Source organism: Sorex fumeus, unplaced genomic scaffold (assembly GCF_029834395.1).
Source record: "Sorex fumeus unplaced genomic scaffold, SorFum_2.1 ptg000051l, whole genome shotgun sequence".
NCBI classification, from domain to species: domain Eukaryota; kingdom Metazoa; phylum Chordata; class Mammalia; order Eulipotyphla; family Soricidae; genus Sorex; species Sorex fumeus.
The window spans coordinates 5,500,365-5,523,321 of NW_026606108.1; the positions used below are offsets into that span (position 1 = coordinate 5,500,365).

At 57.9% G+C, this 22,957-nt stretch overlaps 1 protein-coding gene across 1 annotated transcript in view; it reads right to left on the bottom strand.

The window, feature by feature from the left end:
- The window catches only part of ALDH1A3 (aldehyde dehydrogenase 1 family member A3), a 30,117-nt gene that overhangs the window by 3,710 nt on the left and 3,450 nt on the right, over positions 1–22,957 (bottom strand). The window contains exons 2-11 of the mRNA XM_056124442.1: positions 21,231–21,335; positions 19,398–19,538; positions 16,425–16,554; positions 14,983–15,044; positions 14,081–14,209; positions 12,266–12,379; positions 9,738–9,840; positions 6,581–6,765; positions 3,439–3,603; positions 1,600–1,757 (exon numbers count right to left, since the gene is read on the bottom strand). Coding sequence (XP_055980417.1) covers positions 1,600–1,757; positions 3,439–3,603; positions 6,581–6,765; positions 9,738–9,840; positions 12,266–12,379; positions 14,081–14,209; positions 14,983–15,044; positions 16,425–16,554; positions 19,398–19,538; positions 21,231–21,335 — 1,292 coding nt within the window. The remainder of the gene's footprint in view (positions 1–1,599; positions 1,758–3,438; positions 3,604–6,580; positions 6,766–9,737; positions 9,841–12,265; positions 12,380–14,080; positions 14,210–14,982; positions 15,045–16,424; positions 16,555–19,397; positions 19,539–21,230; positions 21,336–22,957) is intronic.

Consider the following 22,957-nt stretch of genomic DNA (forward strand, 5'->3'; position numbering starts at 1 on the left):
TGGACCCAAGCCCTGAGCCAGGAGGTGGTCCCTGATCACCTCAAGGTGGGTCTCCCCGCATCAAATACAGCACCTTAGGTAGACCCTAGAGGAGCCCCCTAATTGGGTGAAATTACTAATCACCCAATGTTCATCAAAATATTTTGAACCAAATATAGAGTTTTCAAGCATGACTGTTAAACATCATATGTCCCATGTGGTCTTCTGACAGCATATAGAAAAGAAGTGAGGGACAGGAAAACATTATGTAAATCACACAGGGGCCAGAAAGGTTGCTCAGTGGGCTGTGCACATGCTGTGCATGCAGGAGGCCCCGGGGCTGATTTGGTCTTGCCTGGTCCCCGGAGCACCTCCAGGAGCAACTCCCAAGCCTCGGAGTTGGGTGTGGCCCCCAATTCCCCCAAAGGTAACCCCAAAACCACATTACACACAGATCAAGAAAACCATAGAGAAAATGCCGGCATGTGACTGGCCTGTATAGACCAAGAGAGTCTGTGCAGAAAGTCTGTCTGAAGAGAAGCTGCACAGTTCAATTTGTTTGTTTGTTTGGGGGCCACACCTGGCTCTGCTCTCAGGGATGACTCCTGGTGTGGTCAGGGGGTCGGGGACTGAACCTGGGTCAGTGTATGCAGGACAAGTGCCTTCCCCTCTGTGCTGTCGCTCCAGCCCCAAATTAGCACCGTCCAAATGTATGCTGTTGGGGCGAGCTGTTTACTGGGGTCAGAGGGGGCTGCCGGGCAAATGAGGGGGTGGGATTCCAGGGGGGGGAAACAATGAACAGAATGGACCTGGACGGCGCCCGTGCACTCAGACTTATAGCCAAGGAGCTCCAGCTTTGTGCCCTGATCTGTCCATGTCCCACCTCATGCTCTCATCTAGTGAATGCCTCTGAACGAGGCCACGTCCTCTGCAGTCTCAGAGAGGGTGGGGCCCAGGCCTCGAGCCTGGTATGGTGTTTTTTAGCCACGCAGCCCTGGGCCGGCCAGCTGCCTGTGTGTGTTGGGCCTTTTTTTTTCTTTTTGGGTCACACCCAGTGATGCACAGGGGTTACTCCTGGCTCTGCACTACTCAGGAATTACTCCTGGTGTTGCTCAGGGGACCATATGGGATGCTGGGAATTGAATCCGGGTTAGCTGCATGCAAGGCAAATGCCCTACCTGCTGTGCTCTCGCTCCCGCCCCCATGGGGCTTCAGTCCTGTCTGTGGCACAGGGGTGAACCAGCCCCTGTTTTCACGGTGTGTTGGGGGTCATAAGGCAGATTGTGGGAGCCCCGAGATGGAGGCCCACCCCTGGGCAGATCTCTGAGAGAATTTCCCCTGGAGGAAGCACTTGACCTCTGTTTACGTTCAGCTAAACTCATATTTCTATTTATGCTTAACTAAACCTGTTTATATTTGACCAACACCCTGATATGTAAATGTCTCATCCAACTACAGAATGTTTGCTGTTCTCATGTTTACTGGTTCTAGGCCATAAACACAGCCAGCTGGGGATAGTCCCAAGGGGCTCTATGACAGGTCTGTTCACCCAGGGCTGGGCCCGCAAACAGGACGGGGAGGAGCCCAATGGTCAGAGCGCCACCCGGGCCCTGTGCTCACCAGACAGTGCCCGAGTCCAAGGCTGAGGCCAGCTTCAGTGCCTTGTCCAGGTTCTTGGTGAACACGGCTGCTGTGAGCCCGTACTCCAGGCTGTTGGCCCGCTGGATGACTTCGTCGAGATTTTTGAACTTCATGATGGGCTGCACTGGCCCAAAGATCTATGATGAAAGGCAAAGGGGTGAGTTCAGGGTGCCCCAGGGACTTGGCACCTGCTGTGCGACTGTGAGGCCCAGAGTTGGATCCCTGGGTCCCTCGCATGTGCCTGCTTGCTTCCAGCAGTGCTGCTGCCTGTGGTCTGGGCTGGGCCCCGGCTAAAGGAGTGTCCGAGGCAGGCGTGTGAGTAGCCAAGCAGGAAGGGGCCCCTGGGTCAACATGGAACCTCCCCAGCCCAGCTTTACAATGACAGAGGGAAGGGGTGGGGTGGGGGAGGAGGAGGAAAAACAAGGGGCGGCTGTCTCAGAGCTGGGCTTCTGACAGACCCCTGCTCCCCAGACTTCCTCTCTGGAGTAAGCCGGCCAGTCCGACGGCACTGAAGACCGTCCTGGCTCCCCCTCACTCCTGCCGACTGGTACCATGGATTTCTCCTGAATGGGAGCCCGAGCGACTCATTCCAGCGAGTCTTCACTGTCCAGAGGCTGCAACCCGCAGGCCAGTGGCCCTCACAAAAACTTCAAGCGACATTTGCAAGATTTGTTTCTTCAGGGGCTGGAGCAACAGGACGGCAGGGAGGGCGCTGGCCTTGCATACACGCGGCCCACCCAGGTTTTATCTCTGGCACCCTATAGAGTCCCTTGAAGTCTGCCAGAGTGCAGAGCCAGGAATCAGCCCGAGCACTGCGGGGTGTGGCCCCCAAACCAAACAAACAAAACAGCAAAGAAGGGGCCAAGAGCCAGCTCTGGGGCAGGAAGTGCATGCCGGGCGGGCACCAGGGCTGGTCAGTCCCCAGGCACCACCGGGTGTGGCCTGGGCGGCCCCTAACAGGGTGGGTGCCGGCCAGTGGGACTGCAGCCCCAGGCTCTGGCTGTGTTCTGCTGAAAGTGGCCCCTGGGTCCCCAGACCCTTGCTTGGAGGCCCTCCACCAAAAGGGGGGGGAGCCAGCAGCCAGGAAGGACCAAGGGCAGTGCAGACGGGCAGCTGGGCTGGGCGCGGAGACTCTGGAGCCTGTAATGATGTGCTGGGCGGACTGCGGAAGGGCCGCCCCCGGTTCTGGGGCACTCTGGAATGTTCTGCACTCCTCACTGTGCAGTGAGGGATTGGCCCAGATCTCCTGTCTAGGAAGTCTGGGGCCTCCAGCCACGCTCCATGTGTCCCCAAAGGCCATGTCCTGGTGTCCACATGCCCAGAACCTGGGCAGGGAACTTATTTCCTTCCAGCAGAGCAGCAGGCCTGAGAGTGCTTGCCAACCAGTGCTCACTCTATGGGCTCCTCTGCCAAGGCCACGTACTGTGGAGACCTCCAAGCAGGAGGAACCAGCACCATCCACTCTTTTTTTTACGGGGATGAAGGGGCATGGGACTGCGCCCGGTGGCTGGAGGTAACTCGGGGCCAGGAATCAACAGCTGGATTCCTGGCAAAACCCTCAACTTCCTATGAGGCCCACCCCAGAGCATTCAGAAATAGAAAATGGATGGATTGTTTGTCCCCAGAGAGTGAAAACCCCGGTTTAGGGTGAACCCTGGGGTTCTCCAGAGGTGGGGGCAGGATGGTTTCCCTGAGGACCCCTTCAAGGGAAGGAACAGGAGGAAGGAAAATGCTCACCTGGGCAAGAGAAAACTCCTACTAGAACTACAGAACCCCTCCCAGCCTGTGCCTGGCAAGCGCCCCGGCTGCCTCTCATACCTCCTCTTTTGCAATTCTCATGGTATCGGTGACTTCTGAGAAGACCGTGGGCTTGATGAAGAGGCCCCTGTCCTCCATGGCCGAGCCCCCACATTCCAGCTTGGCCCCCTCCTCCTTCCCACTCTCGATGAGTCGGAGGATTTTGTCGAACTGCTTCTGATCAATCTACAAAACACAGCAGGAGAGTCCAGCCACTTCTCCCGGGGCACTGGCTGCTGCCCACTCCCGCCCCTTCCAGCTCCCTCACCCTCCTGCCGAGTCCTGACTTGAGGGTGCAGGTGGGCTTTGGGGATAGATCTCTCTCTCAAACCCATCTGGCTCCATGGAGCAGGGCTGAGATGGAGAGACAGTCTCTCTCCTCCTGCCTGGGGCAGGGCTGCAGGTTCATGCAGGCCGCCCCAGACTGTGTTGCGACGGAAAATGAACGGATCGTTTTCCCCCAACGCCGCAGGAGTGAAAACCCTGGTTTAGGACAAACCCTGGGGTTCCCCAGAGGCACGGGTGGGGGTGAGATGGCTTCCCCAGGGCCCCAAAGGAGAAGAAACACAGCCCGAGCCAACCCTCTCCCTGTAGGTGAGATCTGGAGGGGGGGCCTTGGAGGAGTGCAGAGGGCTGAGCCCGCGCCTGGCTGCCCGAGGCCCGGAGTTCAGTCCCTGCACTGCATGGCCTCTTGTGCACTGCTGGTGTGGTCCTGAAGACCCCAGCACAGATGGGCCTGAGCACTCAACTGCCCAGCCTGCTTGGTTTAGAATCACTGGGGGTGTGTGGGTAAATCCAGGGCTCCTTGAGCAGTGCTCTTGAGGGACCAAACCCCATCCCTCGACAACAACCACCTAAAGCAAGATCTGAACTGGTCGCAGCCTTGTACTCTCTGTGTCTTGCTGGCCTTGGCCGGGTTTGGCCGGCTACAGGTGTGCCCCAGCACTGAGGGGGAGGGGGTGGGTGCTGAAAGCGGCCCTCTGAGGCTCCGTCTCCCTGGGTATGTCTGCTCTCTGTTCTCGGGAGGATGGATCAGAGTGAAGAGTAAAAACCAGGGCAACAAGCTTCTGAGATTCTCCTGCGTCCAAGGAGGAGAAAACTCCAGGAACATCCTCACTGCCCTTCAAAAACCAGCCATGGGAGGACGTTAGCTGGGGTGCGGTGGCCCTCTGTGGCTGGAGGGAGAACAGGGAGGCCCGAGAGGATAGGAAGAACTCGGGGTCACCCTGCCTGGGGGCCTGTGTAATATTTATGTGCCTTGTGATCAGTTGCCAAATGTTTTATTTTTGGGGGACACACCCGATGATGTTCAGGGCTCACTCCAGGCTCTGCGCTCAGGATTTACTCCTGGCAGTGCTCAGGGACCCTAGGGGATGCCGGACATTGAACCAGATTGGCCACGGACCAGGAAAATGCCCTCCCCGCTCTGCTATCACTTGGCCCCTGGGTTGCCAAATAAACTGAAATGATTCAGACTTGTGGTGGCAAACAGGGCATTAGTGAGGGTGATGGGAGTCCTGAGTTCAAACCTCAGCACCGATGGGGGAGAAAAAAAAAGAAAACAAATTTTAAAAAAAGTAAATGCAGGTACCAGAGCAACAGTACAGAGAAGAAGGTGCTTGCCTGGCATGTGGCCAACCTGGGTTCCATCCTGGGCATCCCATAGGCTCCCCTGAGTACTGCCAGAAGTGATTCCTGAGTGGGGAGCCAGGGGTAAGCCCTTAGCTTCGCCGCGTGTGACCCCCCCCCCAAACAAAACCAAACAAAAAAAGTAAATACATAATAGTAATGCATACATAAATGACAGAGTAAATAGATTTTTTTTTTTTTTGCTTTTTGGATCACACCCGCAATGCACAGGGGTTACTCCTGGCTCATGCACTCAGGAATTACCTGGCGGTGCCCGGGGGACCATATGGGATGCTGGGAAGCGATCCCAGGTCTGCCACGTGCAAGGCAAACGCCCTACCCACTGTGCTATCACTCCAGCCCTGTAAATAGATTTTTTTTTTTTTTGCTTTTTGGGTCACACCTGGCGATGCTCAGGGGTTACTCCTGGCTCGTGCACTCAGGAATTGCTCCTGGCGGTGCTCAGGGGACCATATGGGGTGCTGGGAATCGAACCTGTGTCGGTCATGTTGGCTGCGTGCAAGGCAAACGCCCTACCCGCTGTGCTATCACTCCAGCCCCTAGATTTTTTTTTTTTTTAAAGCTCAAAGTAGAGCCAAGTGAGGCTCGTGCTTCAACCTGTTCCTTCCCAAACACAGCTGGGGGAGGGGCGGGGGGAGGGCGCTGTCTGTCTCTCCATCAGCAACTGTCTTGTGTGATGTCACACCACCAGACCTGCACAGCAAACTGCCCAGCCAGATGGCCGAGCACAGCCGGGATAGGCCCAGTATTCTCCTGAGCACTTCCTGGAAGTCCCCACCCTGGCCCCAAACACAAAACACCCTCGACTGAAAACATCTTTGGCTCCATTTTCCAGATATAAAAAACTGAGGCCTGAAAGACGCTTGTGAGCCTCGTGCAAAGCCACCTCATCTGCGCTTGGCTCCACGGATTCTGTGGGGCCCCTGAAGAAAGTGTAAGCTGAGAGACCCCAAAGTGAGGGGGGCAGTGGGGACTGGGGGCTCCTGATAGGGGTGTGAGGGGCCATGGCCGGGGCTGGACGGCGGCCCTTCGAGACCCATTTCAGTAACGCCGGGGCTGGCTGGTGCCTTTGCAATATTGTCCATCTGCGGCCACGTCATTAGCAGGACAGTCATCGGGGACGTGTCCTCTGCCAAGGTCATTAGCCCTGGGTTATGAGCGCCACCCTGTTGGTGCCCTTCTGAGCCAGGCCTCCAGGGACAAGGCCCTGCTGGCCCGCTGCCCGCCCAGAGCCCTCTCTGCTGGGGTCACTCATCCTCGGGGGCCTCCACAGAGACCGGAGCCCTGGGGCTGCCACGTTCCTGCAGGGGCACAGCCTCTCGCGTGGGTCTCTCAGGGCACGTGGGTGGCTCTGGAGAGCTGGGCGACCTGATGAAGTTGGGGTCCCCTGCTCAGCAGTGCCAGGGTCCAGCCCTCCGGGGACCCGCTGAATCTCGGGGCGCCATCCTGATTCTTTGCTCGTAAGCCCAGAGCACGCAGCAGGGACCCCTGAGCCCTCGCCCCATGAGGTCACCTGCGGCCCCTGCTCCGTGCCGATGTCAAACGGGTCCCCGACGGGCCGCTTCTGGGCGTATTCCACGCTGCGCCGGACGAACTCGGGGTACACTTGCTCCTCCACGAAGACGCGGGAGGCGGCCGTGCAGCACTGGCCTTGATTGAAGAAGACGCCCTGGTGGGCGCACTGCACGGCCAGGTCCACTGCGGAGGAAGGGGCGGGTCCGCGGGGAGCCGTTAGGGCGTTAGCGCCGGCCCAGCTGCAGCCGGCCCAAGCCAGGCCCAGCCGGACGCGTGGGCGCAAAAGGGCTTTCAGGGCCTCGGAAGTGGGGGGCGGGGGTGGGGGGGCAGCTCCCGACCGTCCGACTTCCTGGCCTCATCCTAACTAGCCTGGAGCAAGGGGTGGATCGCTCGGCATGTACACACGGCACCCCCACCTCCTCCTGCTTTTCTGGGGTGCTCATCTGCCAGAGAAGGGCCTTTGGGGAGGATTCGGGCAGGCCGCCTAGCCAGAGCTCTGTCTGGGGGTAGAGGGGTCCTCCTGAGGGATGCCCGAGGTCCCTGGGCCACTTTCAGCAATAACTCGGCCAGCTGATCTAGAACATCCAGTGCTCAGGCCCAGCCACGTGACACTGCTCTGCCCGGGGTGGCTACTCCTGGCACAGTGCTCTGGGGTGATTTACACAGTGCTAGGGGTCCCACCAGGGCTCCTTCATGCAAAGCAGGTGCCCCAGACCTTGGTGCGGTGCCCTCCAGCTCCACGAGGGGTGCTTATCTCCTCTCTTGGCAGCTGTTTTTATACGCCCCCACCCCGTGCCCACATGCCAAGGATGGTGCAGAAAGCCCAGCGTCCTGGGGCCCTGGGATTTGGGATCTGAGGGCTCTGAGAACCAGGCGGGGCCTCCTGCGTCTCTCCCCGCCCCTTGGACCCCAATTTCTCCATGTTGAAGCACAAACTCATTTCCTGCCGCTGGTGGGCTGGCCGCGTGGGGCCCTCCTGATGTCTGGGCAGAATGGCACTGCCCAGAGGGAAATCTGAGGCAGCCTGGCAGGAGCCCTGCAGAGGAGCCCCGGGCACGCCCCAAGCTCCAGGGCAGGGCCAGTGGGAGAGGCTGAGTGCGGATGGCACCCCGGGGACAGAGGGCGCCCTCACTGTGGCGCAGGGTCCGTTGCCTGGGAGAGAAATTGGCGTCCTCCAGGGGTGACAGTGAGGCCACACCCAGGACCATGGCAGGAGCGATAGTAATGATGCTTCTGCCAGGGAGCCCCCCAACCAGTCCCAGAAGGCGCAGGGCTGCACCCTCCTGCCTTGCCCCTACTCCCTATCTCCCCTCCCCTCCACGCCCTTCCCCTTCCTGCAAGTCAAATCAGCTTCCTCTGGAGTTTGGGATTAGTTATTCACACGTTAGTGAGATATTGTGGGTGGTCATCTTTTTCTTTTTTGGCATCTCCAAACTTAGGACTTAGGACTCTGGCCTCTGTCCTCAGGCATCCTCCTGGAGGGACCTGCCTTATGGGGTGCCAGGGATGGGTCCTGAGCTGGCTCTGTGCAAAGGCGGCCAGCGCCCTCCCTGCTGTCCTGTGGCCCACGGGAGATGCTGAACTGCTATCAGTTGTTCCCACTTTAGTGAGAAATTGTGGGCGAAGGAGAAACTGTCACCTCGCTTATCTGGGCGTGGGTTGGAGTCTGTTCCCAGTGGGCAGGTCAGGGGACTTGGAAGCCACACCTGTGACAATTCCTTGCCAGCAGCACTATTTGATCCGGACAGGGCAGCCAAGAAACGCATCTGCTCTCCCAGCATGCCACGAGGCCGGAGCCAGAATCTCCCCGAGCTGCTGGGGGCCACGTTCCCGGGAGAGCGGCTGCAGGGAGGAAGTAGTGCCTTCACCAGCACCAAGCAGCGACGGGCTTCAGGGTCACTCCTGAGCGCAATGGCTCACTCCTCGGACCTGGCCATGCAGTGCAAGCTGTGCTGTGGCCCAAGAGGTCACCCCAGCAGTACTCAGGGGCCGCATAGCACTGGGGTCAAACTCGGGATCACCTGAGTCTTCTCCGACCTGAACTCTCTCTACCCCTCACCCCCACCCCAGGGGACTTTTTTTCTGGGTTATATTAGGGGACACTCAGCAGTGCTCAGGGGACCATGCAGAGTGGGGAGGTGCTCTTCTACGCACTCAGCCCTTTAAGCCTCTCCTGGCTCCCAGGGGAGGTTTTTTTTTTTGCTTTTTGGGTCACACCCGGCGATGCTCAGGGGTTACTCCTGGCTCATGCACTCAGGAATCACTCCTGGCGGTGCTCGGGGGACCATATGGGATGCTGGGAATCGAACCTGTATCAGCCATCTTGACTGCGTGCAAGGCAAACGCCCTACCTGCTGTGCTATCGCTCCAGCCCCTCCCAGGGGAGTTTTTATTTTGGGGGACGAGTGCACACCAGGCAGTGCTCAGGGTTGACTCCTGGCTCTGTGCTTAGGGCTGACTCCTGGCTCTATGCCCAGGGCTGACTCCTGGCTCTATGCTCAGAAATTACTCCTGGTTCGATGCTCGGGGCTGACTCCTGGTTCTGTGTTCAGGACTCATGCCTGGCTCTGTGCTTCGAGCTCACACCTGGCTCTGTGCTTGGGGCTCACTCCTGGTATGACTTGGGGGATGCTACATGGTGTGGGAAACTAAGCCTGGGTGGCTGTGTGCAAAGCAAGTGCCATGCCTTCTGTCCTCTCTGTTGGGCCCACGGGAGGAGGCTCAAAGGGGGTACTGACCACCACCCTCCCCTGCTCTGTTAGGGCTTGGACCTGGGACGCTGTGTCACCTCCTTGCCTTCGGGACCTGCAGATGTGCTGGGTGCAGGGGCTGATTCCAGGAGGGCAGCAGCTGCCTGCGTCTCTCCCTGGGCACTGGCCCCACTCAGGGGGAAGGGGAAATTGAGGGTGGTGTCTGGGCTGGTGTCCTGGGCCTCATCTGAAATCAGGCACCCTAACTGCTCAGCTCCTGCAAACTCACCCTTGGGGGGCGACTGGGGCAGCTGAGTCTGACCCTGGCTAATGGAGAGACCCCGCCCCTTCCCAAAGCGCGCAAGCACTGCCGGGGTGCGTGGGCATCTCCTGGGTTCAGAATTCCCACCACGAGTGGGGAGATGGGGGAGACGGGGGGCTCCCAGGAGCAGGCCCCAGACTCACGGTCGGCGTCAGCGCACACGATGCAGGGGTTCTTCCCCCCAAGTTCCAGGGTCACCCTCTTCAGGTTGCTGCGGGAAGCTGCCGCCTTCACCAGCTTCCCCACCTGTAGGGCAAAGCCCGGAGCCCTAAGACCAGGGGCCTGGCCAGGGGCTGGGAGCCTACCCACCCCCACACTCTGCCTGCTTTCCAGGCAGCTAGGGGGGTGTCACTGCAATCTGGGGTCCAGGTTGCCCCCGACATGATTGTGGGGGGCACAATGTCCACTTGGAGCTGGACCCAGCGTCCCACAGTGCCCCCAGACGCCTGCAGAGGGGCTCCTGGCCAACAGGGTATGGGGACTGCCCACGGCATCAGCGGGGAGAGGTTCTGGGTGGGGGGACACAGGTGAGGAATCGGGGCCCAACTCTGGACATGCTTTAGGACAGGGCCTCTACAGAGCAGGGGGAGACAGAGGGGGTGGGCCAGGCCCAGCCAAACCCTATAGAGACCCTAACCCTAACCCTGCTAACCTCCTTAACCCTGATCCTACTGAGAAACAACCCTAACACTGACTGACCCTGACCCCCCTGCCAGCCCAGCCCTGACCCTACACCAACCCAACCCTAACCCCACCCGTCAACCCAATCCTAACCCCACTGCCAGCGCAGCCCTGACCCCCCTGCCAGCCCAACCTTGACCCGGTTAGCTGTCAGTGCTGTCAGTCTCCCCTCACCCAGCCCTACCCTGACAATCCTGACTTCCTGACAAGCACAGAGAGGGTGCGGGGAGGGAGCTGCTCTGCCGGGCAGTGCCAAGGGCCTGCTCCAAAGCCAACATTTTCAGCTTGAAAAACTTTTAGTATCTTAAAAGTCCAAGTAGAGGTGGGGCGGCCTGGTGAGACCCGTGTTTTGATCCCCAGCACTCCAGGTCGCCCAGGTGGAGGGGTGGGAGGGAACTCTGGTGCAACCCCCTACCTCCCACCCCATCCCAAAACTGATCAAAGAAAAATGGGCTCCTGGTCAGTGTTGGCTTGGGTGAGGTGGGGGTGAGGGCTGGGGCAAGGACAGGGCATGTGCCCCCAGCAGCAGGAGCAGGACAGCCTCTGAGGGGTGTTTGGGGCTGAATGCAGCAGGGGTCTGGGAGTGCAGCACCCCTATAGGGGAAGTGCCTGAGCTGAGCAGTTCAGGAACACAGAATCCTTTTCTTGTTCAGAACAGAGGCTGCGGGGGTTGGGGAGGGGAGTTGGGGACCAGACCCCTGGCCCTGTACCCCCTAGATCAAAGTTTATGAAATCTTCTCCCTACGGGGGACCCTTTTTTGCCCAAGAAATACAACCCCAGGCGAGCCCCTCCAATGGCCCCGAGTTCCTGCCAAGGTAGATTTCGGATTCTTTCCTGGTCATGGTGCATCCAAGAACCTTCTATTATCTGTCCAATAACGCTTATGGTGACCCCTTACCCCACCGTCAGTGGTTCCACCCCATGTTGGGTGGGTGGGTGGGGTATGTCGTAGCCTCCTAGTTAAAGTCAGCTAGGAGCTGGAGAGGAACCCGAAAGATCTCTGTAGGAAAGGTGGGAGCCAGGGCCAGGGTGGGTCAAGGCGTGACAGGGATGAGACCAGGGAGTGACAGGGGCATGAGTGGGGAAGGGACTGGGTGTGAGAGGGGCAGACAAGAGTGTGGCCAGGGTGTGGCCTGGGTATGGCCTGGGCGTGGCAGGGGCTGGCGGGGGGAGAGGGGATCTAGGCATTACAGGGCCGTGGCCTGGGTATATAAAGGGATGCAACAGGGGCGTGGCCAGGGTGTGGCCAGGGCTTAGCTGGGCATGACAGAGGCGTGGTCCAGGCGTGGCTGTGGCGTGGCCAGGGCATCCACAGCCCAGCCTGGTCTCCTGCTGCTGCTCCTTGAGGAGTCCCTGCGCCTTTGCAGTTCTTTTCTGCTTTATTTTACTGGGGGAGGGGGCGAGGAGCTTCCGAGATGGACTCGGAAGACCTGGCAGTCCCACCCACAATTCTCAGGCCACTCCAGCCACCCTCAGGGATGCACCCCCAGGCCTGCACCCAGCATGTCTGGGGCCAGGGTGGGTGGAACTAACCATTAAACTCTTGTTTGGTTTCTCAGTCTTGGCCTGCCTTGGGGTCACCTCCGGTGGTGCTGGGGTCAGACCCAGGCTCCTGTTTGCTACCCATGTGCTTGGCATCGGAGCCTTTAAAAACCTCACACAGCCCCGGTGAGTCACTCACGCCCGGTGGTGGTGCTGCAGGCTGCCTCCAGTTCTGGGCTCAGGGGTCCCTGTGGTGCCCTGTCTCCCTTAGGCTCGGCCTGCACCCTGCTTTCTGAGCCAGCTGCCAGGCTCTGCACCAGAATCGAACAGAAAATGGTGCCACGAGACAACAATGCTTGGGGGGTGGCCTCTCCACTTGGAAGTTCCTGTCTCCACTGGGTCCGAGGGGTCTGTATGTATATGGGAGGGTGTTCAAGGGGTGTGCGTGTGCGTGTGTGTGTGTGTGTGTGTGTGGCGGGGGCAGGGGACTGGGGGCCTTTTACTTACCTCCGTGGAGCCCGTGAAGGCGATCTTGTTGATTTGCGGGTGTGAAGAAATCGCAGCTCCCACTGTGGGCCCAAACCCAGGTACAATGTTCACCACGCCTGGTGGGAACCCGACCTGGGGAGAGACAGTGGGCGTGTCAGTCACTCCTGGTGATCCCTGGGACCACCTCTGGGCTGCCGGGGGTGGAACCTGGGTTGGCCCTGGGCAAGGCAATAGCCCTCCCCGCTGTCCTATCTCTCTGACCCAAAACTGGAGATTTTTGGTTATAGACCTGAGCTGATGTGAGGAGGGGCTACGAGGGTCCCTGGATAAGGCGGAGGGAAGTGACCTGCGGTGATACGTGTGGTGTTGGGATGACGGAGCCGTGAAAAGTGTGATTAAAAGTATCAGAAATCCCATAGTGCAGTAAAAATGGTTAGTGAATAAAAGGTTCTATCACTGTCACAGTCACTGTCCTCCCGTTGTTCATTGATTTGCTCAAGCGGGCCCAGTAACGTCTCCATTGTGACAACTGTTACTCTCGGTAGCTTGCTGGGCTCTCTGAGAGGGGCGGAGGAATCGAACTCGGGTCGGCCATGTTGGCCACTTGTAAGGCAAGCTACTGAGAGTATCTTGCCCGCACGGCAAAGCCTGGCAAGCTCCCCGTGACGTATTCGATATGCCAAACACAGTAACAATTGTCACAATGGAGACATTACTGGGCCCACTCAAGCAAAAGGTTCCATGGAAACACAAAAATGAGTAAATAGTAGTTACTCCTGACAATGCTTCCAGGGGGACATTGGGTGCTGGGAATCGAACTGGAGCCTTCAAGTGGGAGGCACATGGCTGTCCATGGAGCCACGCTGTGACTCTTCGTTTTGATTCTGAAATCCCTCTACATGCTCCTGCTGGCCGTGAAGCTTCAGCCCCTCACAGAGACACACCTGGCGGGCAGATGCCCACAATCTCACCCATATGGCTCATGCATTGCACCTACGGTCATTTTATGATGAACCAAGAATATTATTTTTTTCATGCAAGCTGGGGAGAGAATGGCTGCACAGTTGTCATCAGGTGCCCCTTGGGTCACTGTTTCCCTGAGCAATGACTGCTCGGAAGGAGAACAGTCACCCAAAAGAGCAGAGCACGGATGGGGAGATGGTGAGTAAGCAGGTGCAGTGGCAGCCACTTTGGCAGGTGCTGTCCAAACGAACCTCCATTCATAAGCCACAAACGCACAGCTCCGGGAACCTCCCGAAAACCAGATTCTCCCTCTTAGGGATGTCGCGCGAATTCTCTATGCTGAGCCTGGGGCCCAGGGGCATGAGGGGATTGAGCCTCGTGAAAGTTAGGTGTGTTCCCTGGAACGAGTGGGAGGAGTTTCTTGAGCTCAGGGAGCATGGACAGGAGAAGAAACTGCAGCTGCCAAATGCAACAGCGGAGTCACCCGCTTCCCACTCCCTGCAAGTGGCCCTGACAGTCTTGTGGCCTGATCTGGCAGGCGACTTCAAGTCTGGGCCTGTGCCCGGGAGTGGAATCTTATCAAGGACCCAAATTTATTTTCTTCCCTCCCTCCCTTGCTCTTTCTCTCTCTCTTCCCTCCCTTCCTTCTCCCTACTCTCTTTCATCAGGGATCAAACTTAGGATACCATATGCACAAGGCAAGCACTGTACCGCATGTCTGGCCTCCAAACACCGGCTTCTTGGACACCTTACTTCCGGTCACTCCTGGCCAGGCTCCCGGGACTCTAGGAGGTGCCTGGGGACTGATCCCGGGTTGGCCGCATGCAAGGTGAGCGCTTCTACTTCTGTCCTGTTCTTGGACCCCCTTACCTCTTTGATCAGGGAGCCCAGGTAGAGGGCGGTGAGGGGCGTCTGCTCTGCAGGCTTCACGACCACCGTGTTCCCGCAGCACAGCGCGGGCGCCAGCTTCCACACCAGCATCAGCAGGGGGAAGTTCCACTGCAGAGGAGCACAGGGGCGCTGAGGGGAGGGGGCTGCACCCACCAGGCTGCCCGGCCCCAGAGCCCTGGCATGTCACAGTGCAGGAGGCTCATCCAGGTACACATGTCTGGATTTGGGGGTTGACAGGCAGCACAGAAGTGTGCCCAGGTCACAAGCGCAGTCCTTCCCGGCCCTTCCTAAGGGTCTTGCAGGGAGGTCCTGCCAAGTGGGTTTGGGGAGAGGGAATTTCGCTTCCATCCAAGTACCCAGAGCCTTGAATTCTGGGTCGAGTTCATCATTAGCATCATCAGCATCCAACATTGTGACGTTCCATGTGTCACAGGACACAGACTCACCCACCCCTCGCCACATGCACACAGCCAAATGCTCTCCCTGCCTCCCAACTCTGGGGACAATGATTCCGAGGGGCTCGGGACACAGAGGGCAGGAGAGTTCCAGGCTCGCATGGGCCAGGGGTGGGTGAGGGGGGGGCATCGCAGGTGCGCACTCCTCCTCTGAGCTGCCTGACACCCGCCATCACAGACGCCAGGGCAGTGAGTTCAAACTCTCAGGCACCGGGGCGGCCGGAGGTGCATGGGGAACGCAGCTTCCCGTTTCTCTGGGGTACCCGCTGATGTGCCCTGGAGAGCCAGGCCTGGCTCAGATGTGCCTCCACCCCCGCCCCCCACACATCCCAACTCTAGCTCACATGATGGAGCCAGTACCCCAGGTCTCAGCCCACACGACACCCCTTCCTTGGCCAGGTCACCAGGGACAGAGGCCGGACTTACAGGCGTGATGGCACCGCACACCCCAATGGGCTCGTGTCTGGTGAAACACACCACGTTGTCGTCTAGAAGAGAGCGGGGTGAGAGAGAGGTATGCTTTAGTGGTTTCCAATGTCAACTGATTATGGGTTTTATTTTTTTGCTTTTTTTGGGTCACACCTGGCGATGCACAGGGGTTGCTCCTGGCTCTGCACTCAGGAATTACTCCTGGTGGTGCTTGGAAGACCATATGGGATGCTGGGAATCGAACCCAGGTTGGCTGCATGCAAGGCAAACGCGCTATCTCTCCAGCCCCATACAGATTATGTTTTGGGGGAGCTGAGCGACACCTGGTGGTGCTGGTCCCTGGTCCCCAAGCCTTTCTCTCTCCTTCTCTCTCTGTCTCTGTCTCTCCCTGTCTCTCTGTCTCTGTCTCTGTCTCTGTCTCTCTGTCTCTCTCTCGGTTTTTTTTTGGGTCACATCTGGCGATGCACAGGGGTTACTCCTGACTTTGCACTCAGGAATGGTGGTGCTTGTGGGACCAAATGGGATGCTGGGAATCGAACCTGGGTTGACCACCTGCAAGGCAAATGCCCTACCCCCTGTACTATCGCTCAAGCCCCCTCCTTCTCTCTTTTTTGGAGGGTTTTGGGGTCACACCCAGCAGTGCTCAGGGACCCCTGGCTCTGTGCTCAGGGGTCCCTCCCAGGGATGTTCCGGGGGCCCGTGATGGTGCGGCCTCTGCATCGGGGTCGGCCAGAGGTAGGCGAATGCTGGATTAGCTCTTCTTTGTGAGGGGCCCTGGCTTTGTGCTGCTCTCCAGATGTCGGCAGTGTGGACAGCTGGAGCCCCCCGCCCCATGTTCTCTGGCCTCATTTCCCAACCTCCTGGGCTCGTGCCTGGGTCCCACCGGAGCTAGAGGAGGATGGTTTATGGGGGACCCAGTACTTTTGCATGCTCACGGGGCAGCTTCATCATGTAAATGGGCTGAAAGTTTCTGGGCCTTGGAAAGCCAGAGCGAGAGCAGATTCGAGTGACTTCGTTTACTGCAGCGGTTGGGCCTGACCCACAGGCTCGAAGTGGGATGGAGCCCGGCAGCCGACAACGGTGTCTGCTCCAAAGAAGCAATTTGGCGGGGAGGGGACAGGGGCTCCGAAGAAGCCGTGCTCAGGTGACCTGGGGTGTGGGGGCATCTGTCAGGTCCAGCTGGATCAAGTTCAGGGTCCCAACTTGGGGCCTCAGGCATGCCAGATACGTGCAGCAGCCTTCGAGAGACCTCTCAGGCCCCAAAGAAACAATTTCGAACCCAGATTCCAAAGCAAAAGATCCTTAGAAGTATCAGCCTGGAGCCGCACGCTTTGGGGGGCTTAAAGGAGGCCCTGGGACAGCAGGGCAGGGGATGGGGTGTCAGCTGCAGGTCGCAGAGCAGGGGAGGATGGGGCTCCGGAGGCCTGGATGCGACTCACCTGTGGGGATGGTCTTGCCTTGAATCTTGTCCGCCCAGCCTGCAAAGTACCGGAGGGTCCGGATGCAGCCCTCCAGGTCGATGAAGAAGGCGTGGAGGAACGGCTTCCCCGTGTCCATGGTCTCTAGCGTCTGCAGGCACAGGACGCCCCATGAGCACACTCGGCTCCACCCAGGCTCCTGTGTCCTGTCTCACTGCCCCTCGCTGCCTACTGTCCCTCCCTGCTCACTGCATTTCCCCATCAGCCGTGTCCGTGCAAAAGCCAAGAAGCGGCGTCTCCAGTTGAGGTTTGTATGTTTGTGGGGGGTGAGGCACCCAAATACTTTTGGGGCCCTGGGTGCCACTGTTAATGAGCACTGGCCACCAGGGTGCAGCCCAGGCTACCCAGAGACCCCCAGGCCCCTCTGCAATGCCTGGGGACAAGACAGGGCCAGAGTCAGACTATGGCCAGGCGCATGCGGGGCAAGGACTCTCACTCTGACCAGGCCCGCCACCTGTAGTTTTGGTTTGTTTTCTTTTTCTTTTCTTTTTCTTTTATTTTTCTTTAGGGGGGGTCACATCCAGTGATGCTTAGGGGTGACTCCTGTGGTTGGGGGACCATATGGGATGCTGAGATTGAACCCGGGTCAGCTGCATGCAAGGCAAATGCCCTCCCCGCTGTACTACTGCTCTGGCCCCATAGTATTTTTGTTGTTGTTGTCTTTTTTTTTTTGGTCATTTTGGGTCACATCCAGCGGTTCTCAGGGCTTACTCCTGGCTCTGCACTCAGGAATTACTCCTGGCAGTGCTTGGGGGTCCATATGGGATGCTGGGATTAAACCCAGCTTTGCGGTGCGCAAGGCAAGCGCCTTACCTGCTAGGACTATCACTCCAGCCCCATGCAGTTTTGTTTTCTTAACATACGTTTCTATTTTTTTTTGCCTGGTGGGTCACTTCTGCAGCTGACTCTGAGGGATTGAACCCAGGAATACCAGACCTGTGCTCGCTGCTCACCCCCCCCCCCCCCCCCGCAATGAAAAGACTTGGGGCTGGAGAAAGTTCTCAAAGGGCAGAGTGCAGACTTTGCCTGCTGGAGGCCCTGGGTCCACCCCCAGCACCTTAAAGTCCCCTTGAGCATGACCAGAACTCACCCCTCACTGCAGGTGTTGCTTCCAAACAAGGAATGAAGAGAAAAGAAAAGGGTAGGGCAGGGCTGGGGGGGGGGGGGGTAGAGGATGGGAGGGGAGTGGGGAGGCCAGGGATGGCCCAGACTTCAAAGGACTGTTTTAACTTCCCAACTTCTCTAGCTGGCATTAAGAACGGTCCGAGCTCCTTAATGCAGAGCCCAGCAGCTTGCAGCAGAAAAGTGAACGGACTATGCGTTAATCTACGCCACCATGCCTGCCCGGAGGGGAAAGGGTGTTGCTCCTTTTTCCCTCTGGAAAGAAAGATGGCAGCCGCTTTGGAGCTTTATGGAAAGCCAGGTATGAGCCGGTCGTGATGGGGAGACTGAAACCTCATGGGAAGGGGGGTGTTCCCAGCTCGTCCTTCACGCCCTACTGAGGTCACGAGTTGCCCCCCACAAGCGGCTCTCCAGCACAGCAATGGCTCAAGAGCAGAGAAACCAATTTCATAATTATCTGACTCTCAGCAGAAATACTTCCAGGCTTAATAAGTAAAATACCAGAAATCCAAAATTGTGCAGCGCAATTGTGACCACACGACATCATTTGATTCTTGTGACCAGCGGTAGAAAATAAATTATTTCACAATGCCTTTTCAGCATGTCTGATTTGGGGGTGTAAACTCTAAATAATAATGGTGCATCTTTTATCGAAACAATGAATCAAGTCAAAGTAGATAGAGTGTTAACTAGAATTCATCTGCCTCACAGGCATTGGGAGGGTTGGGGGGGTTTATTGGGGTTCTTTGTGGTGAAAAATAAGTATTGGTAAAGGGAAATGTGTTTGATATTTGCATCACCGAGACTTAAACCTGAAAGCTTTGTAACTTTTCCCACAGTGATTCAATAAATAAATTAAAAAAAAAAAAAGAATGGTCCGAGCTTGGACAGGGTTCCCGTGAGGGCCCACAGGGACAGGACAGTCGGGGGAGCCTTGCCGGTGACCTCTCCCTCAGCCCTCCACCCTCCTGAGCTTGTCCGCATTCCGGGAAGACTCTGGAAGGTTTGCGGCTTCCCTGTGGAGACAGGGAGGCGCAGGAGGGTGGACAGAGGGTGGATGGAGGGTCGGCAGCCTCCACACTGGAGGGGAGGAAGAGGCTGCAGTGGAAAGTCTGACAGGGCCCAGAGGGTCCGGCCACCCGCACAATGGCCCCACGCAGCTGCTGCGACCGTGTTCCCGGGCAGCGGGAGGGAGCGGAAGGGAACAACAGGGCAGCCTGGCTGGGGACGGAGGCGTCGCCCCGGGGCCAGTGAGGGGGCCACAATGTCAGGGATTCTTGTCTATTTCCAGCCGGGGTTCAGAGGACCCCTTTGTCCCTTGGTGCTGACCCCGCCCAGGCTCTGGCAGGAAATGCCCTTCCATCCCCCAGAACCGGAACCCAGGCTGGAGGGAGGGCGGGGGTGCCCGCACGGGCGCCTTTCAGCTGACCCTGACATCCCCTTCCCTTTGGGAGGCTGCGGGAGCTCAGGGTGGGGGCCGCCTCTGGACTGTGCTGTGCCGGCAGTGTTCACCCTGAGAAATCCCAGGGGCACCGCCTGCCAGCGTCCCGGTGAGAAGGAGCAAATCCAAAGCCGCTGGCCACTGGCCTCAGCGGGTGCGAGGGGTCTCCTCTCTGTCTCCGGCTCGGGGGATAAAGCAAATCTTCTGGACGCAGATGACAGTCCCCTTCCCCGGTTTCCCCATCTGCCGAATGAGGTGTCGGGCCTCACAGCTGCAGGTTGAAACTCAGGAGGTGGCAGAGTAGAGCCGGGCACCGGGACCCTGGAACGGCAACTACCCCCTACCCCCTGGGGTGGGCAGCGTGTACTCACGGCCAGTATGGCGCGGTCCCGCTCCACCGCGTCCGCCAGCTGCTGCAGCAGCCGGCCTCGGCTGAGTGCGTCCAGGCGGCGCCAGGGAGAGCCCCTCTGGAAGGCTGCACGGGCCGCCTCCACGGCCTTGTCCACATCGGCCTGCAAGAGCAAGAGAGGGGCCACGCGGATGGAAATCAGGGTCCAGGCCTGGAGCGTGGCCGTGGCCCGGCAGAACTCAGGGGGCCTTGGGGTCACCTTCTGGCAATACCCTCTGCACCCTGCACACTGTGTGGTCGGGGTCTCAGGCTCGGGCCAGCTGGGCCCTCCTGGCAGGGTTGCAGGGATGCGTATGGCACCAGGGATGGAGCCTGGAGCCCGGGGCCTGGGCGCTCCAGCCCTCCACTTTCTCTTCCTCACCCTTGGCTTCTTTTTCAGTTTGTTTTTGGGGGTCACATCTGGGGTTACTCGTGACTTTGCATTCAGGGATCACTCCTGATGTGGCTAACCCAGGTTTGATATGGGATGCTGGGGATTGAACCCCCGTAAGGCAGATGCTCAAGCCCTCCCAGCAGTGGCTCCTGACTGATTTGTCTTTCTTTTCTTTAGGGGGGAAGCGGCTTTTTGGGTCACACTCAGCAATGCTCAGGGGTTACTCCTGGCTCTGCCCTCAAGGATCACTCCTGGCGGTGCTCAGGGGACCATATGGGATGCTGGGGATTGAGCCGCAGTAGGCTGCATGCAAGGCAGACATCCTCCCTGCTGTGTTATCACTCCGGGCCCTGATCTGTCTTTCCTAATCTCCCGTGTCCTCTCTTCCAGATTTCTAGAGGTCCAAGTGAACGGTTTGAGGAGAAACACGTTCATGTTTCTATACTGGCTGACCTTACACACTTTTCTGGGTGAGCCAAGCGAACCCATGTTCACCCATGCCACTTTGTCAGAAACCCACAACCCACCCTTGGTGAGCTAGGCAGAAATGTTGGCCCTGGGGGTGCTGGAGAGATGGCACAGTGGGGAGCTCTTTTCCCCCCCGCACAGGATTGAGCCAGGTTCAATACTCAGCACCCCACAGGGTCCTTGAGCCCTGCTAAGTGTGATCCCTGAGCACCGCCAGGTGTAGCCCCTGAAACGAAACTCAAACACCTGCTTTGTTCATTTGCTGTTCACCAGAAGCTAAGTCCGTGTGCCTTCATGGTCCTCACCCTAGAGATGAAACAGCTAAGGGAAATGACCTCGGGTGCCTCATCATCTCCCTGAAAGTCAAGCAGGCCCCTAACCCTGCAGCTGCGTGTGCGTCTCTGTGCCTGCAATACCCAGGCTTCTGCACAGAGCTCCATCAGGTGGGAAGGCGGCGGATAACCACCAGCCTTGGGAGTTTCTGTTGGAGAGAAATCTGGAACTGTGAGATGTTGTGACTCCTGCACACACTTTCTTCTTGCGCTCTCTCTCTCTCTCTCTCTCTCTCTCTCTCTCTCTCTCTCTCTCTCTCTCTCTCTCTCTCTCTCTCAAAAAAGCCTCTCTGGTGGAAGGCTATGCTTAGGGAAACACACCGGCTGGAAGTGCTTTCTGGAACGCATCTCTAGCGCCCGTCAGGATCGAATCATTGATAAAAACCTTGCTGTGGGCCGGGATGAGGCTGGCTGAGGTCATCCTCAGAGCCCAAGGCCCATCTATCAATCACATAAGTGGCTCTCAGTGGTGGGGGGCGCCTAATTGATCCCATTCTGGCCCATGTGTCTACAAAGCGACTTGCTCAGCCCGCCAGCCAACCCGCTTCCCGACGCTGGGGTTTATCTGTAATTGAATTACTCGGGGGGGGGGTGTGAAGTGGGCAGGGGAGGGAGCACCCACCTTATCTCCTTCTTCTACTTCGCATATTTTCTCAAGCGTGGAGGGGTTGTACGTGGCAAACTTCTTCCCACTCTTGGACGCATGCCATTCGTTGTTGATGAATATCTAACCAGGAGAGGAAGTTGTAATGCGTTAGGCTTAATCGAAATCATCATTCCAACATGCTGAGGACCTTAGGTAACGTCCTGTCTTCTCCTAACCCCCCCCCCCACCGTTAGCCCCCTGCCTTCAACATTACAGGGGGTCTTTGGAGCAGAGGGAAAGGTCTCGTGCTCCAAGGAGTGGAGACCAAGCCTCTTAATCACGTTTGCCGGGCAGCACTCTTGGGTCACAATTGTTTGGACTTTTTCTGAAGCCTTTGCATTTTTTTTTTTTAAGCAACAGCATGCATCAGCAGAAGCATGGATGGCTAAGCTCAACAGTTAAATGAAGGTGCAAATTAGAGGCGGTGACCTCCGAGAGTTTGGTACAGGGAGAGGAAATGGGGCTTTACTAGAGGGTAAATTATCCACAAGCACCTGCTTCTCCCCCCAACCTGCTGCAACCTCCCCCCCCGCCCGGACGGACGGTGCAGGGGTGCTCTCGGCCAGGGATCTGTCTCTCTTGCTCACAGCAGTCTCTCCCCCACATTCCTTACAACTTTGATTTCCCTGTTGAGCATCATAAGAGCCAGTGTTGGGATCCGACGGTAAATATCAGGGAATGTTCTGGTTCTATCCACAGACGCAGTCAGTAACTGCGTATGTCCACCCAGAACTGGAGAACTGGCTGATGATCTGTGCTCTCTGGTTGGTACCCCGCAATGTCTAGAGCACAGCTGAGGCCGGAACGAAGCATCACGAGCCGAGAGAGAGCACAGAGGGCATGGCCCAAGAACCTGGCACCCCACAAGTTCCCCACTCTTTGACCACAGAGCCAGCAGTCAGCCCTGAGCATTGCCGGGTGGGGGATGAACTCCCCCCACCCAAATATTTTTTAAAAAATAAAGCACTACAATCAAAGTAAAAAAAAATCCACATTTATCCAGCTACTGAAATGGGGGGATTTATTGGCTTGGTTTATTCCAAGATTGAATTGCTTTTAAAAGCATCCATTTCTTGAAAAAGATGGCTTCGGGGGATGAAGTAGGGACAGAAGTGGCAGGTCGGGAACTGCAATGACAGCTCAAGGCTCAGGTCCCAGAGTATGACCCTGTCTGGACACGGAGGATCACCTGTCAGTGCTCAGAGGCTCGGGGAACACTGGGGTGGAAATGGGGTCCCGTGCCTTCAAAGCAGGCCTGCCCATCAGATGCACACCCTCCACGCCCACAGACCCGGCTCCCGCGTCCTAGGGAACAGGACTCAGAGTTGCGCCTGAGACAGCCTCGTCCTCACTGTCCACTGTGGTCCTGAGCAAGGCCCCGGCCGAGACGCGGGAAGAACCGCTTGGGAAGCAGGCCCAGAAAATCAAGTGCTGCCCAAGATTCTCCATGCTCAGGACTGTGTCCCGGTGGCTCTGTGTCCTGACAGCAGGTCACCGTCAGACTAATTTCAATTATTGGGCCAACGCCCCCTCACACCCGCCCCACTTCCCTGTCGGCCAGTGAGCTAGAAGCTTCGCTCCTGTCTTCCCTTGGGCCTCCTGGAATCCCTGAGGCTCATCAGGGAGCGATGCTGCTGGCTGGGAGCACGTCCGTGCCTTGTCCTCTGCCCTGGGCTGCAGTGGGAGGTGGAGTCCAGTGCAGA